The sequence below is a fragment of the Merops nubicus genome, unplaced genomic scaffold (genome assembly GCF_000691845.1).
Source record: "Merops nubicus isolate BGI_N331 unplaced genomic scaffold, ASM69184v1 scaffold47065, whole genome shotgun sequence".
NCBI lineage: Eukaryota > Metazoa > Chordata > Aves > Coraciiformes > Meropidae > Merops > Merops nubicus.
In genome coordinates, this window is record NW_008612504.1 from 11700 (window position 1) to 27400 (window position 15701).

General features: G+C 49.1%; 1 protein-coding gene across 1 annotated transcript in view; it reads left to right on the forward strand.

The window, feature by feature from the left end:
• Positions 1-15223, forward strand: part of HID1 (HID1 domain containing) — a gene marked incomplete at its 5' end in the record, with an annotated part of 19317 nt that extends 4094 nt beyond the window's left edge. The window contains 16 exons of the mRNA XM_008941555.1: positions 708-821; positions 3010-3116; positions 3597-3713; positions 4457-4679; positions 5073-5129; positions 5225-5365; positions 5785-5875; positions 6501-6652; positions 7952-8039; positions 8677-8841; positions 9993-10196; positions 10687-10823; positions 12911-12988; positions 13375-13466; positions 13796-13954; positions 14448-15223. Of these exons, the coding sequence (XP_008939803.1) occupies positions 708-821; positions 3010-3116; positions 3597-3713; positions 4457-4679; positions 5073-5129; positions 5225-5365; positions 5785-5875; positions 6501-6652; positions 7952-8039; positions 8677-8841; positions 9993-10196; positions 10687-10823; positions 12911-12988; positions 13375-13466; positions 13796-13954; positions 14448-14511 (1989 nt within the window). The remainder of the gene's footprint in view (positions 1-707; positions 822-3009; positions 3117-3596; positions 3714-4456; positions 4680-5072; positions 5130-5224; positions 5366-5784; positions 5876-6500; positions 6653-7951; positions 8040-8676; positions 8842-9992; positions 10197-10686; positions 10824-12910; positions 12989-13374; positions 13467-13795; positions 13955-14447) is intronic.
• Between the last annotated feature and the right edge of the window lie 478 nt (positions 15224-15701).

Sequence of the window (15701 nt, forward strand, 5' to 3'; positions counted from 1 at the left end):
TGTGTGGTGGGAAGGCCTCCCATCCAGGGTGCTCTTTGAGGAGCAGGGTCTGGCAAGGTTTCCCGTGGCAACGGCTGCAGGGGAGTAGCCATGCGTGATTGGAGTGATTGCTTTGAACACTGGAGATGGCAGAATCCCCTCTGCTGTCGTGCCTGCTCTGCCCTGGCAGGCTGAGGCAGCCCTTTGCATGGTGTACACAGCTTCTCCTGTTCTGTCACCTGCAGTCCTGAGCAGCCCACGCAGGTCTTTCAGAGGTTTCACACCTTATTGCTGCTGGCTTCTTCCTGTTGCTGGCTCTGTGCATCATCCATAGAACTGTAGAATCATTGTAGTTGGAAAAGAAGTCACTGACTGACTGCAAAACCCTTTTCTCTGCAAATGGTTCCCTTTCCTTTTGTCTTCACTAAGTGAAGCATCTCCACGTGGCAAGGTCCAGTGTTTCTCTTTGGTTTCTTCAGCATCTCTAGGCCTTTGTCTGCTCAGTTTGGTGTCATTGAAGAGTTTGTTCCCGTTTAGACACTACATTACCTTCCAGGGGGGAATTTCTTTCCTGGGTGTTGTGTGGTTCTCCCTCTTGTTCCTTTGTAAAGTCTTGTCTCCCTGCATGTTCTTAGGGAGTATATCTTCCCTTGCTGTGTTATCCTAGTGTTACTCCATGCTCTTTGCTAACCCTGCCTGACAATACTCTCCACGTTTCTCACTTTTAGGGAGATGAAGATGATGAGAACGCCCGGCCGCTGGCCGAGTCGTTGCTCCTTGCTGTTGCAGATCTGCTCTTCTGTCCAGACTTCACTGTGCAGAGCCACCGGAGGAGCACGGTGGTAAGATGAACCAGGAGATTATCTGCATAGAATTAGATTAGCTGCGTGGTGGGGGGTACCCTGGAGAAGCCCAGCAGCTTCTGCAAACCTACAGACAGGAAAATACGGAGTTGCTGAGCTTGAACCCACAGTTACAAATACTGATCAACGTTTTAGGTTCATTGTGGGGTGTTTGTGCCTTCTAAAACAGATGTTCTGAGTCAGCTGGGTGAATCTCAAATGGAGTGGCTGGTACTTAGCCACACACCAAAGCTTGCCCTGTGGCAAAAAACCACTCTTCTGTGGTTGCCAGTGGAGCAGAGACCTCATTCCTCTCACTGGCCGTTTGGGGCAGTGTGGGGCAGGAAACAGCTGTTTGCTGTGATCTGAATGAGGAGATGGTCGCTGTTGTGTCTTCCCACCTCATCTCCCTCTTTCTGTCACTGTAACGAAGACAAATGTGTGACTGTCTTTACTTCAGAGGAGTTTCCTGAAGCAGGGATCTCCTACCAGGTGTCCTGAGGACATATTCTGATGCACCTCCCTCCCTCCCTCCTACACCTACAGGTGGTGGTGGATAGTTGATGAAGCAGAAGTGAGTAAAAAGGAAGTGCCAGAACTGGGGGAGAATGAGCAAAGGAGTCCAGGAGTGACCCATACTCTTTTGCTGTTTTCCTCCTACTCAAGTCAGCCCTGAAATTATGGCTAGGAGTTGGGTCTGCCTCTGGCACCCACAGTGCCTGCATCTCTGGGCTTTATCACCTACTTGCAAAGGCTGAGCTCTTTTGAAGACAGCAGCACCTGCTTTTTAGGCCTGCTAGGCCTAAAGGGGAACTGCTCTAATGATGGCTGGTAAAGTGCTGTTGTCTCCTCATGGTCCTGCTTAGTCACACACAGTAGAAGCAGGTTTATTCATGTAATTGCATTTCTTTCCATGAAGCCTGTGCCTGGCAGGAGAAATTGAAGATCTGGTTGTGGAGGGTGGTCTCAGACTCTCCAGTCTCAGCAAGAGTTGTTTTGAGGAGCTTGCTCAGAAACCTAACAGCAGATGAGCTCCAGCCTTTCTATAGGAAGTGAGTAGCAAGGCAGGAAAAGCCACACTGTGGAGGGAGCTGCAGTTGCTTCTGTGTCAGCAGTAGCTCCTGTCGGCATGCTGGATTTGTGGGAGTCGTGGTTGGGGTGGTAAGTGCATCTTGGTTGCCCTCAAGTTCTGCTGTCCTGAGATTAGTACCTTTGTGGGAAGGAGGGAGGTTATGCAGTGGGAACCCAGAGCAATTAGAAAAAGTCCTCTGGTTTGCTTTCCACAAGTGCAAGGAGGAAAAAAGGCAGGCAGTAGACTTTGCTTAAATAAACTCCAGAAAAGAGCTAGCCAAAGTGTGCCAAGTGCACTCAGTGCAAACATATTCACCTTGGCCCTTGCTCCTGCTCATTCCTGGAGGGTTGGCAAGTGGTTTTCAATGGCTGCTTGTCTCCACAAGGCTGCTTCAACCCCGACTTGCCTGACCATGACAAAGAGGGGCAAACTGCTGTGGCTCATCTCCTTAGGTTCCAAAGCAAGAGTTTAGGAGTCGTGCCAGCAGCTGCCAAGGGACTGGGAAGGTTCTTACTAGGAGAAGTAACATTTGCAGTCACCTTCTTGCTTTACCCACTGAAAATCAAGTCACAGCCATATCTGCTTTTGTCATAAACGAGGATTAATTTGATGCTTCTCCTGCTTTTGTGGTGCAGCCATTGCAAGTCACCATGAGGTGGGCAAAACTCAACATGATGTACCCTGGGAGAGGGTTGGGGTATCAGCAGGACTGAACCCCTGGTGGTGCTCTTGATCTGCAGAGGAACAGCCCTGCCCTGCACTGTGTTCCATGAGATGATGGAGAGGAGATGATGGTGCATCCAGTAATGAGAACAGAATATATTTTGGAGCCTTTGGCACTGGGTGACCCTTGCCAGTGGAGGTGACTGGCATTGCACATCAGCATGCTACAGGAAGGGCCTCATTCTGCATGGTGCTCAGTACGTGTTGCAGATGAGAGGCCCTCTGTCAGGGGTGTTTCCTGGGTGAGGCTGATAGGTTCAGTCCAAGTGTTTGGGTGCTTCTCTGCTCGTTTCTTTGCTGTTGCTAAAGAGAGTGGCTGAGGAGCCTTGGATGCCACTAACGCTGTCCTTTGCTCTGGCCTTCTGTCGTCCAATCTCTTATTTCTTCCCCCAGGACACAGCAGAAGATATCCACTCCATTGACAGCTGTGAGTACATCTGGGAGGCAGGAGTGGGCTTTGCTCATTCTCCACAGCCTAACTACATCCATGACTTGAATAGGTAAGAGCTCTGCAAGGGCAGAGAGTGAAGATACTTGGCTTAGGAGAAAAGGATCTGGGGCAGAGGGGCAGATCTTCTTTCCTCCTTGGGTATCTGTGATTCCCAAGGGGCTTTTTCCTTTCTCTTTTCTGAGCAAACAGGACTGGCAACACAGGAAAAAAAAAACCTGACCTTTTGAATAGTTTCTTGTGGTATGACATGAGTGTCTGCAACAGGAGCTGGCAAAACATTGCTGCTTTGAAAATGCCTGGGAGCTCTGGACTGTATTTCTTTTCACAAGGCAGCACTTCTGCTGAGCTTTGTGCCAGTGACAGGAGTATTGCTTGTGAAATGAAATGGGCTTAGCCCTCTGTCGGGAGGACTTTCTAGATGGGACTGAGCCTTCCTTGTGTGTTGTTGTAGTAAGTGATTGTGCCTCCTGTGCCAAGTCCCTGCTCCTGAATGACTCCAGGCCTTGGCCCTCTTCTTCCTTTCTCTCAGGACAGAGCTGCTTAAGCTGCTGCTGACCTGTTTCTCTGAGGCCATGTATCTGCCTCCCTCCTCAGACAGCAGCAACACCAATCCCTGGGTGCAGTTCTTCTGCTCTACGGAGAACAGGTGAGGGTGAAGGGTGGGGGTCTGGGTGCCAGGGGGAGAAATACCTTCAGATCTCTCCAGGGAGCCTGTTGGTAATGGGGGACTGTAGGACTTGCTGCATCCAACGTCTAGGGGCTGTTGCCCTTTTTCTTTGTCCTTGTCTTATGTATGCCCCATTGGCATCTCTGCTTAGTGAGAGCTGTTCCTCAGCAGCAAAAGGAGGGGCAGCATGATGCTCCCTGGGGCTCGATGCAGGACTGATCCCTGGCCTGTGGGAAGGGGCAGGCGCTGTTCCCTGGTGGGGTGGCGGCGTGGTGCTGCGGTGGGTGCTGGTGGTGGCGGGATGCTGCCCTCTAGTGACATCGTCTCCTCCGGGGCTTTCACCTCCTCAGGTGACTGCTGCTTCTCTGGAGGAGCACAGTTCTGGCTGAAGGCAGACAAAACAGTTTTGTCTTTCCAGAGTCTAGAGAGCTTTATGGTCCCGTCACCTTTTCGATATCGCTGAACTGGATTCCTCTGGGAGGCCACAGGGCCTTTTTCACCCCTCTTCCCTCTCAGCTGTAGTCCAGGAGACCAGCTGAGGGCTGGAGTGTCAGCTCTTGTCTGTGGGCTGCTCAGTCATGGGCCACTGTCGTAGGTTAGAGAAAATGAACGTGTTTTATGCTGACCACAAACTCCTGGGGGGCAGAGGTGTCTGTCCCTACCCAGGGCAGCATTTTATGCTTCCTGCCTACTGCCTTCTGAGGACGTTTTCTTCTCCCCAGACACGCACTCCCACTCTTCACCTCTCTCCTGAACGTGGTGTGTGCCTACGACCCGGTGGGCTATGGGATCCCCTACAACCACCTGCTCTTCTCCGACTACCGCGAGCCCCTGGTGGAGGAGGCGGCCCAGGTCCTGATTGTCACTCTGGACTACGACAGCTCCACCAGTGCAAGTCCCACCGTGGATGGCACGACCACTGGCACGGCCATGGATGACGTGGATGTGAGTGACACTAGGGCCCGTATTTGCTGCTCTCTTGAACAGTGATCCTCTTACACCAACTTTGACTGTTGAGCTGTAGGGCCCAGCACCACTCTTCTTCCAGTCTGCATCTCTGGTCCAGTCTTGCTTCTTTCCTGTAGGTCACTAACAGCTGTACATGACCACACCACTGGGTTTTGGTCACTAACTCGAGCCAGGAGCATGTATGTGAAAAGCCTCTGACTTTACTGTTCCATGAAACAGTGCTCTGTCTCCTGGCTTTTAAAACAGGTTCATCGGGGAGGAAAGCTAAAATGAGAGAATAGCCTGCAGAGCCAGGGGTTACACTTTGACTTCCTGAGTAAAACCTTGTTGCCAGCAAGCATTTCACTCACTCATTTTCTTTGAACACAGCCTCCAGGACCAGACAATCTGTTTGTGAATTACCTCTCAAGAATACACCGAGAGGAGGTAACGTGCTCCTGTCCTGAACCATTTCCTGTCTGACTCCATGTGGGTTGCATTAGCTGGGGCCCACCGCAGTCTCTTTCCTGGTCTCTTGGCAGGATTTCCAGTTCATCCTGAAAGGAGTGGCCCGCTTGTTATCAAACCCGCTGGTCCAGACCTACCTGCCAAACTCTGCCAAGAAGATTCAGTTCCATCAGGAACTCCTTGTTCTTTTCTGGAAACTCTGTGACTTCAACAAGGTGTGGATCTGCTTCTTGCCCAGCTTTGCCCCACCTTGCCTGTTGCCCAGAGCCTGGCGTGGCTCTGGCTGGCCCGAGGCCTGCTGAAGAGCTGTGGGCAGGTAGTTGGCAGTGGCTCTGGCACTCTGGCCAGCAGCACTGAGCCCTGCTGCGTGGGCTGGGGGAGTCTGGCTGTGAGGAGAGCTTGTGAGAGAAGTGGCAGCTCCTGAGGGTCAGTGCTAGAGGCAAATGCTGGAGCAGGTGTTAACTCTGTTAGTAACCCTACAAATAACACTGGGGTTGAGGAGCTGGTACATACACCAGCCTTTCTAAAATTCTTGAGAGGCTAATTAGCTCAAGGCTACTTGTCCTGAGTCCGGTGGATGGTGCAGAAAACTGAATATGCTCGTGATTGTCTGAAATCCTCCCCTTTCTTACAGAAATTCCTCTTCTTTGTGCTAAAGAGCAGCGATGTTCTGGACATCCTTGTCCCAATCTTGTATTTTCTCAATGATGCCAGAGCAGACCAGTGTAAGTTTGTTATTTTCAATATTTGGGATGATCTGTGCTTGACAGTTGAGCTAGAATGGTTCTAAGATGCTTCCTCCCTACCACTGAGATGTGATAGGATCTTCTGTGTGTCTTTCTGACAGGCATGGAGTAGGGTGGTTCAGTTAGCTGGGTATTAGTGTTTGTAGCATACTGGAAGCAGGACAGGATCTATGCCACAACGCAGTGAAGGGAGATCCTCAGCATATGTTAACTCATTTTGAGTCCAAAAACTGTGTCCCTGATCCTATGAAGAGCTATCTGCTCTTGCCTTGGGTGTGAAATCAGGCATGACTCCATCACTGGGTGGTGGAAAGAAGCAGCCAGATCTTTCCTACCGTGGCAATGGGTTTACATCAGGAACGTAATGGAGAAAAGTGTGATCTGTCAAAGATTTAACAATGTATTGGCCCATAGATGTGCTTGGGAAGGACACTGGTACTGGCAGTGGAGGGAGCTCTGTGTGGGATGTGTCTTATCGGGATGATTCAGTCTGTGCAATTTTTCTTTCAGTCCCATGGTGTTTCTCCTCTCTCCTCTGCTGTCTTCAGGAGTCCACTGGCATCACTGTGACATGTAATAACTTTTTTGTTTCCTTTTTCCACAGCACGAGTGGGCTTGATGCACATTGGGGTGTTTATCCTCCTGCTCCTCAGTGGGGAGCGTAACTTCGGGGTGCGACTGAACAAGCCGTACTCTGTACGAGTGCCTATGGACATCCCTGTCTTCACAGGGACACATGCAGATCTGCTCATCATAGTGAGTACAGCTGTAGCAGTTCTCTTATGTCCCTCCCGAGTTCTGTTTCATACCTCCAGAAGTAACTGTCCTTCATCTTCCTTCAGTGTACTCATCCTTTGTAGATGGCCAGCCCACTGTGTAGCTGGAGTGTGTGTGGGACACATGCAAGCACTGGTGGCACCTTTGCATGCCGTTAACCCTTGGTGATGTGTCTGACAGGGTGTATATGTCTGAGAAGCAATTCCACCTGTGTGAGATGGTCCCAGGAACAGGATCCTGGGTGGTGCTGGGCTGGTGTCTAAAGGACTCTTGAATTGGCATGAGTGGGATGGGTACATGGTCTCCGCCAGACTTGATTGCAGGTGGTGAAGGCAGGAGATGTGGCTGCATGGCTGGCTCTGGCCCAAGTAACCAGAGTTGTGTGGAGCATGTTGTCAGAGTGGGGACACTGGTGCTACCGAGCTCAACCCTGCAGCTTTGGGTTTCATTCATCTTTCGGTCTGTGGTGCTGAGGGCCACAATACGGCCTACAAAGACCTGTGTGTTCTGCAGTGCCAGCCTCAGGTTACCCTCCTGTCACGTTAGTGCTTGTTTGCCAGAGAAGAATCTCTCAGCAGCTTCTGATAAACCTCCAAAAGGAGATTCCTGTTAGGAGTAAGACGAAAAGTGTCCACCAGCACTCTTCTTGATGCTAATGTATTTTGCTGTTACATTCTATTAATTTTAGATCATCTCTGTATTTTCATCATGCTGCAGGTCCTCTCTGCAGGCATGCCAGCTAGAAGTGGGAGGATCAAGATTAGAACTATCTGAACTGGTTGTGAGGCAGTTGAATCTTTCCATGGCTGAGGCTATAGTTAAGAAAAATAGGACAAACATTTGACTTAGAAGTTTCCACTAAAATCAAATGTGAAATGATTAGTTCTGTGGCATTTCAAGCAGCTATCATCAGAGGTCAGAGCTGAAATCCATTGGAGGCGAAGATGTTTCTTACTTTCTGGTGGTTTATTTTTGTCTCGGGCTGCCTGTGCGTTTTGGAACAGCTCAGAGTCAGTTTCTGTTTGGGGCCTTGTGGAGCCCTCATCACGTCCCCAGAGGATTCCTCGTAGGTGAGAGCTTGTGGGAGCTGATACTCCTGGAGCAGCAGTCTGCAGCCAGAGCAGCCTTCCCCACACCTGTGTAATTGTGGAGTGTGCAGGGCCCTGCCTAGGAAGGAGTGGTGTCGGGAGCGATTAGTGTGGGGGTGGCACTGGTTTTGGTTGAGAGGGTGCTTTCAGTGTGGTCCTCCCTTGCTCAAGAGCTCTGTCCTTACCGTAGGTCTTTCACAAGATCATAACCAGCGGGCATCAGCGGCTGGACCTGCTGCAGCCTATCTTTGACTGCCTGCTCACCATCGTTGTGAATGGTAAGCACTGGCTGGGGTGGAACCAAACCCCAGGGTGAACAGCTCTGGCTGCTCTCATTCCCTCTCCCTGCCCTCCTGCTTGTGCCCCCTAACACTGACCAGGGGTGGTGACTGCTGCTGGAAATGGAGCCTTTCTAGTCGGTGCTGGCTGCTGATCAGACCTGCCTGCAGGGTTATTGCCCGAGCTCCATCAGATGGGGCAGAGGGAGGGACAGCAGAGTCCCTGGAGCTCCTTTGGGGTGGCAGAAGGCCCGGTGAAGGATTGGCAGTGCTGTCTCTTTCCAGCAGGGAGTGCCACCTCCCCATGGTGGGTGGCTTCCCCTGGGCTTAGTGAGTGTCCAGGTGGCCCAGCTGTGTGAGCTCTTCAGGAGGCAAGTCAGAAATGATGTTACTAGTGTAAAACGGCAGAAGACCCTCTAAAAGCAGAAATGCCAGCTTTTGCTAGGCAATGCATCTGCTTCACTTCTGGCATGTTTGGAAATGTTTCTGTGGAACCCTGTTGGGCTTGACTGTCCCATAAGGTTTTCCCAGAAGTGCAGGGTGGGAGGGTGGTAAGAGCAACATTTTTAATGGTGAGTTTATATGAATAAATACACCTTGATTCTTTCTCCAGTTTTCATTTCTATGCCTTCCACAGTGTCTCCATACCTGAAGTCTCTCTCCATGGTAGCTGCTAACAAGTTACTGCATCTCCTGGAGGCTTTTTCCACCACCTGGTTCCTGTTCTCTGCTGTCCAGAACCACCATCTCGTTTTCTTCTTGCTGGAAGTTTTCAACAACATCATTCAGTACCAGTTTGATGGTAAGAGACTGTCTGCTGTATTTAGTGGGTTTTCACTAGCTTAGTCCAGGAGAACATGAGATGGAAGTTCAGAGAAAGTCCAAACAGATAAGAACAGGGGAGCAATGTGGAAACCAGATACATGGAGACTTGCCTGGGATTGAGAAGCTGGGTTAGTAGGTAATCGGTGTTGGGTCCTGACCCAGACAGATTGGGTTAGAGCAAGTTGAGATGGCACATAATTATCAACATAACCTCAGTGTCCTGCAGATCAGAAGATGAAATGGGTAGAGGGGAAGGAGGGAAAGTGGGTGTGTAACACTTTAAGTTGTGACTGGCTGGATGCTGCTGTGAAACTCCTCTTGTTACTCAGCAACGTAGGTGAGGGACAACACAACTTCCATGTGCTTATGTGTTTAAAAATGCCTTAGTTCTGCTCTGGCCGGTCACTGGAGACAAAGACCAAACTGTTCTATCCAAACAAAGTTCTGGCACTTGCTACCTTTGCAGGAAATTCCTCATGCTTACCCTCTTAAAAGTATGACAGTCTTTAACTCAAAGAACTAATGGAGTGAGGTCTCAACCTGCTCAAAATCTAATGTTTTAGTTTAGAACTGCACATCAGGAGTGGCCATTCTGCTTCCCTAATGGAAATCTTGCAAGTGATGGTTGCCAGAGCCTAAAACAGCCTTTGTGGCTGTGATTTGTTTTTTTTTTTTTTATTTTAGGTGATGGTTTCACTCTGTTCTCTGCCACCTTGCAGACAGTAAGAATTCTGTCCTTCTGGCTTTGCTGTTTCAAGCCTGTTTCTTTTCAGGACTGGAATGCCCCTGATTTGTTTTGTGAATTGTTTTGAAGATGGGGAAATGTTGAATATTGGCTAACAACCTTTTCTTCCAAAATAGGTGCTAATATGTGGTTTAAACTGTCCTTTTCCTTCTCAGTTGTTTGAATGTATAAGCCTCTTCCAGCCTAGGAAGGATTTCACTGAATTTCCTGTACTGCTTTGTAATGGGTACAAAGATATCAAGCTCTGCCCCTTCTTCCTCGTGCCATCGCCTCTGTGGGTGGAAGCACAGCTCTCTGAGTTTTTGGTACCCGGTGAGCTGTGCCATACTGGCAGAGCTCTTACAGTCTTACCTCTCTGCTCGTTTTGTTGCTGTGATTCCCAGGGAACTCAAACTTGGTCTACGCTGTGATCCGCAAGCGGAACGTGTTCCACCAGCTGGCCAACTTGCCCACGGACTCCCAGTCCATCCAGAAGGGTCTGCAGCGCAAGAAGAGAACTCCCGAGCCCATCTCCCGCACCAACTCCCAGGACGGGGTCTCCATGGAAGGGTCACGTCCTGCTGCCCCAGGTTTGGTGGCTACTCCAGGTCAGCTTTAGTTTACCTCTGTAACAGGAGAGAGGTTGGTTTTGTCTGTGAGATACGGTGTGGACTCACCCTTTCACTGGGTGTGGGAGAGATTAGGAGTTTACATCTGTCAGTCACTTACTGCCTTTCAGCCTGAGTTTCAGATCAGTTTGCTTAAGCTGGTCACAAGCGAGTCAAAGCAAACTGTTTTGAGTTTCTCTTTTCTCAGGCTTAGTGTCCATGTGGCCACTTATCTTGCCCTTTTGCTACAGTTTAACTAGATCCATGTGAACCTGCATTCCTTTTGCATCAGGGAGCACGTTCCTAGAGACAAACAAACTCATTTGGGGTGGTGAAATCAAGGCGAGATCTTGTTTCTGCTGTTGAAAGGAGAGCGTTTCAGCTGTCAGCAGATACACGGGGTGCCCCATGGTAGGGCAGTGAGGAACCCTCTGCTTTTAAGTGTATTTAGTTCACCTGTATATCTGAGGGTTTTCTCTTTTGAATGCAGGAATTGACAAGCTCACAGAGAAGTCACAGGTGTCAGAGGATGGGACCATGCGTTCGCTGGAGCCCGAGTCTTCACAGCCTCCTGCAGAGGGAAACCTGCCCTCGGCCGCGAGCGACGGGGAGCCCTGGGGCGGGGGAGTAAGGCCAGGCTCTGGTGTGCAGGGGAGGGCTGGGTGTGGAATGGACTGAAGTGGGGGACTTGGAAGGAGAGGTCTCGTTGGCCCACTGAAGAAAACCTTCATATTAGAGGCAAGAGAAAATGTAGCAGAGCAGGCTGAAGACTCTTAAATTTTACCCTTATGTCCTGATCCTCTCTGCTTGTTCTGTGTGTGTGTGTGTGCGTGTGGGCCTTTGGTCTCAGACAGGCAGTTGCCTATTAGCTGCCTGTGTTCCCTGTCTCCAGCAATGCTGTCTGTGTGTCTGAATGTGTGTGGGGTGGGGACCAAAAAGCAGACAGGAGGTGGAAAGCAGTAATGCAGTGGGTGTGGGAAAAATCACAGGTAGCACACACCTGTCTCCAGGGGTTGTGGTGTTTCAGCTCTCTGAACGTTGTCTTCTCTGTGCTGCAGCTTGATTCCAACCTACTGAGTTAAATTAATAAGAGATACTGGATAGATTTTAGGGATACTGACTCTTACAACTGATGTAATTTCCCTCCTTTATCTGTTGTAATGTTCTCACCTTATCAGTCATAACCATTTCAAATGTGTCTTGTGAAGTGTTCAACAACATTCATATTTCAGTGTCCTTCCATCTTACCTCTGCTAAATGTGTCAGCTGGCTGCCAGTCTTTGACTGGCAGCTGTGAGGGGGCAAGGGCTGTGGGAGAGTGAGGAGGAAAGAGGATGAGGGTGGCGTCATCTGAAGGAAATCAGACTCTTTTATGTTTTTATGAATTTTATTTGTAGAAGCTTGATGAGGACACGGCACTGAAGCTGAACAGGCTGAACAATAAGGTTGTAGCTGCAAACACTGCAAAATAATATTGCTGTTTAGGCTTTGAAAAAAATTGAATGAACAGAATTCCTGAATGTCCTGAGAACAGTTTTACTTGCCTTTCCTGGCCTTCCCTGGTACCAGATGAAGGCCCATGATCAGCAAGATGTCTTAAGCATACAACTAATGTGTTATCATCTTGGCTGAGAACTCGCAGAATAAGAGTTTTCTTCTTCCATAGGCCCAGGAAATATAATCATGGGTCATTCCATCTCTGTGTCCAGCAGCTGACTTGAGCTGTTGCCCAGTCAGAAACAAACTGGTAGAGCACTTCTTCCAGTGGGTTGCAGCACACCTCTGCCCCAAGCCTGCTGTTTATGGTTGTGAAGGTGATGTGTGAGTGAGTCCATGCACATGGAGGTGCAGGACAGCTCTTGAAAGGAGAGAAAGGAATAGTCCCTTTTGTTTTGTAGAAAAGTCAGCTCTAGGCTGTAGTCCTGAATGGTCAGGGTGCACTGCAGGAGGAAAAAAACTCTCCATTTTTACCTCATACAGAGATTGATGGTGATTTTAAAGGGTTACTTCCTTCCTTCCCACCATGAGTAGGAAAGCTGTGGTGTTGGTAATGTCCTCTGTATAAGAGAGATGAAAACAGAGTGATGGAAAGAAGAAATAAGAGAAAACTGGAGACTTTTGACCAGAGCTTTCCAAAAAGTGACTAATGATGGTGCTTATCTTTGGGGGTATGGGTGTGTCATTCCTTGAGGGGCAGGGGTTGTTAAGTAGGAGTTGCCAAAAGCCTACCCTTGGAAAAATGCTCTTTAAGATATTCCAGGGTGGGCACCAGAAGTCCCAGAAATACTCAGTAGACAGAGGTCTGAAAAGCTGTGGCCTCTGACTGTTAAATCCCTGTGCTAAAAGAAAGAAGTGTGCCTGAGCAGTCTTCTGTCAGTCCTGTTTCAACTCCTCACTGTGGATTGTTCCAACAGTGTGTCAGCAGTGGTGACTGGACTTGTGGCCTTGCCACAGGATCCTGCAACTTAAACCCATCAAATATTGCCACTCACTGGCTCAAAGCAAATGGTTTTGTTGAGTGAAGTCCTGGTGGGTTTGATTTGTTCTTGGGACAGGCTGGGTGGTCTTTCCCAGCAGCGCTCTGGAAAAGCTGGAGGAAAGTCACCAGAAAATAGGTCGAATTTCTGGATTAAGTGGTGTGTATTTTTTTTTTTGTGTGGTTTTCTTTTTTTTTTCTTGTTTGTGATTTTTGAAATGGTATTTCCTGATAGGAGGCATCACAACCCCGCCGGGACCGAAGGCGTCTCTCTAGTGCATCCTACAGCGGACAGTGGACCCCAACTCCTGACTGGGTAAGGGAATCTGGACAGAGGAAATCAATAATAGGAAAAAGAGTTGTGGCAGAAATAGCTCCCCTCGCCCCCCACCTCATTCTCCTGCCAGCAGGGCATTTCCTCACAGGGAGTGTCTTTGACTTGTGTTCAAAGTTCCAGAAGTTGACTACCATCTGCAAAGAAGTATTTTGTTTCACCTGCTTTAAGCCGATGCCCCACGGGTTTCATTTTGTGGCTCCTAATTCTAGAGCTCCAGAATGTATTGTATTGCTGTTGTGCACTCAGTGCATCCACTACCTTTGTGATTTTTGTAAGCCTCACTTGTTGTAGATATAGTGGAAATAAGTGGAGCAGGAACTATGAATGCAGCGCACTGATTTCCCTGTGGGCTTTCCTACTTACAGGTGATGTCCTGGAAGTCAAAGCTTCCCCTGCAGACAATCATGCGGCTTTTACAGGTGCTGGTTCCTCAGGTGGAGAAGATCTGCATAGACAAGTAAGTCCATTTTTGGAGAGAAAGGGCTGTACAGTGTATAAAGGGCTCTGTGAGCTTTGTAGAGGTTGATGAAATTGAAGGGTCCCTAGGGGAAACATTGCAAAATACAACTGAAAGCATCACAGTCACAGCAGAGGGAACGTTATTTTGCTTTCCAAGCTTCCTGTTTGCCTGATCCCTTCTCAGCTGTTCCTTGTGGTGGAGAGGGTGTGTCATCTTGGTGGCCGTGGTTGCCAGCTCTGTTTGTTTAGACTGACACTTCATGCTGCAGGAGTTTTGTGGGTGTTTGTGGGACATGCCAAAGCTGTTCCTGGTCCGTGTCTTTGCAGGGGTCTCACTGATGAGTCGGAGATCCTCAAGTTCTTGCAGCATGGCACGCTGGTGGGGCTGCTGCCTGTCCCTCACCCCATCCTCATTCGCAAGTACCAGGCTAACTCGGGCACTGCCATGTGGTTCCGGACCTACATGTGGGGAGTTATTTATTTGAGGTAAACATCAAAAAAAAAAGTCTAACTTGGTCTTTTCTGAACTTTTAGGGGGGCTGTAGAGAGAATTGCATGTACTTGGCCAGCTTTGGATTGTCTCGTATTTACAGGATAGAAAGATGATGTTCCCTTGGAAGAGAGGAGAGTAAATGAGCTGCTTCAAAACTTAGTTTGAGTAGTCTAACATCCTAGTTTAGATGTGAAGGGAGTTGTTCTGGGAGTACTGCTTGTTTGGGAACTGGCAGCAGCAGGGAATACAAAAGCTGCCAGGAGGGGATGGTGCAGAGATTTGATGCAAAGCTCTGGCTTTGTGGGATATTGTAGGTACTGTCATCCCTTTAAGGTGCATTGACTCTCAACCAGTGACCTCTGCCTTTGCAAAGCTGAAGGCATTCTCTGTAGTCTGTATTCTGATTACTCCTGTAATCTTGGCTGTGATTTGAATTCCATGTACCTGGCCACAGAGAGTAAAGTGCCTCTTGTCTTTCTCTCTCAGGAATGTGGATCCCCCTATCTGGTATGACACAGATGTGAAGCTGTTTGAAATTCAACGGGTCTAAGAGAGCACTTACCTCTACTAAGAGAAAGACACTGGATCTAAGGACTGCTGTGTGCTGCTTCCTCACAGCTATTCCTGCGTTTCACATCCAGCTGAGAGACCAAAAGGACAATCACTTCATTTACCTCCCTGTCATTTAAAGCTTTAATTGGGACCTGCTTGGACATCCCTCCCCCCAGCTCACTGCTTTTCCCTCACCCTTCACGGTGAACCTTGAGTGACAGACGTCTATGGGATTGTCCATTGTAGTGGTTGCACTAGAAATCTGATTGTTCTTAGCTCTTCTGTTACTCTTTTGCTCCTGGATGTGGTTTGGAAACGAACCTGACCCTGTCCTTGCCCTGGTCAGAGTCAGCACTTAATTGAAAAAGACTAGCTGTAAATTGGGTGCAAGGGAGAAGCTGCTATTCCTGCAGGAGGTGGGGTTTGGAAACTGCAGTTGCTTTCACGTGGCTCCATAGAGTTTCCAGGGCATCCCTTCTGGCTGCAGGTGTCTCCCTGGTGTCTCAGTTCCATATTGGTAGGGAAGTGTTTTCTCATCCAGATGAAAGGAGAAACTGATGAAGGAAAACTGTGTCTCAGTTCTGAATCTCTCTACTCCTTTCCTGGAGAGGTGCTTATAGAAGTTTTCTAGCAGCTGGTGCTTTGGTGTGGCATGAGAAGTTTTCCCTCAGCTTCCAGGCCCAGCCTGTCCTTCACGGTGGGCTGTTGCAGGGGAGTGTGTGTCACTTGGGAAAGCCCTGCTTAAATCCATGAGAGCACATGGGAGGATTGGACTGGCTCCAAGAGCAAGGAGAAGGGACGTGACTGTTTGAAAAAGAAGACTTTTTGGTCTTCTCCTGTTGGCTGAAAGGACAGTGTCACCTGGATTTGAAAGGAACTGTATCCTTCCATCTTCACCTGGCAGGCTGATGCCCTGCAGGGAGTGGAAGGGTCTTTTGCACGCTACTGTCTGAGGCAGGGGATTGAGGGAGACACTCAGGGAAGTTTTAGGAGGAATTTGGAAGCTGTAGGAGGAAAAGCATCTCCATGTCAGTAGGGAGTGGAGAGTGCTGAGGCAAAATTCGGTTCTTCAGGGCATTTTGCCTAGCGACCAACTTATCTGATCTTGAATGTACTGGGTCCCAGTCATGGAAGTCTGGGAAGCCAGAGTTGGAGCTGGTGGGAAACCAGCTGTTGCTGGCTTGGGTT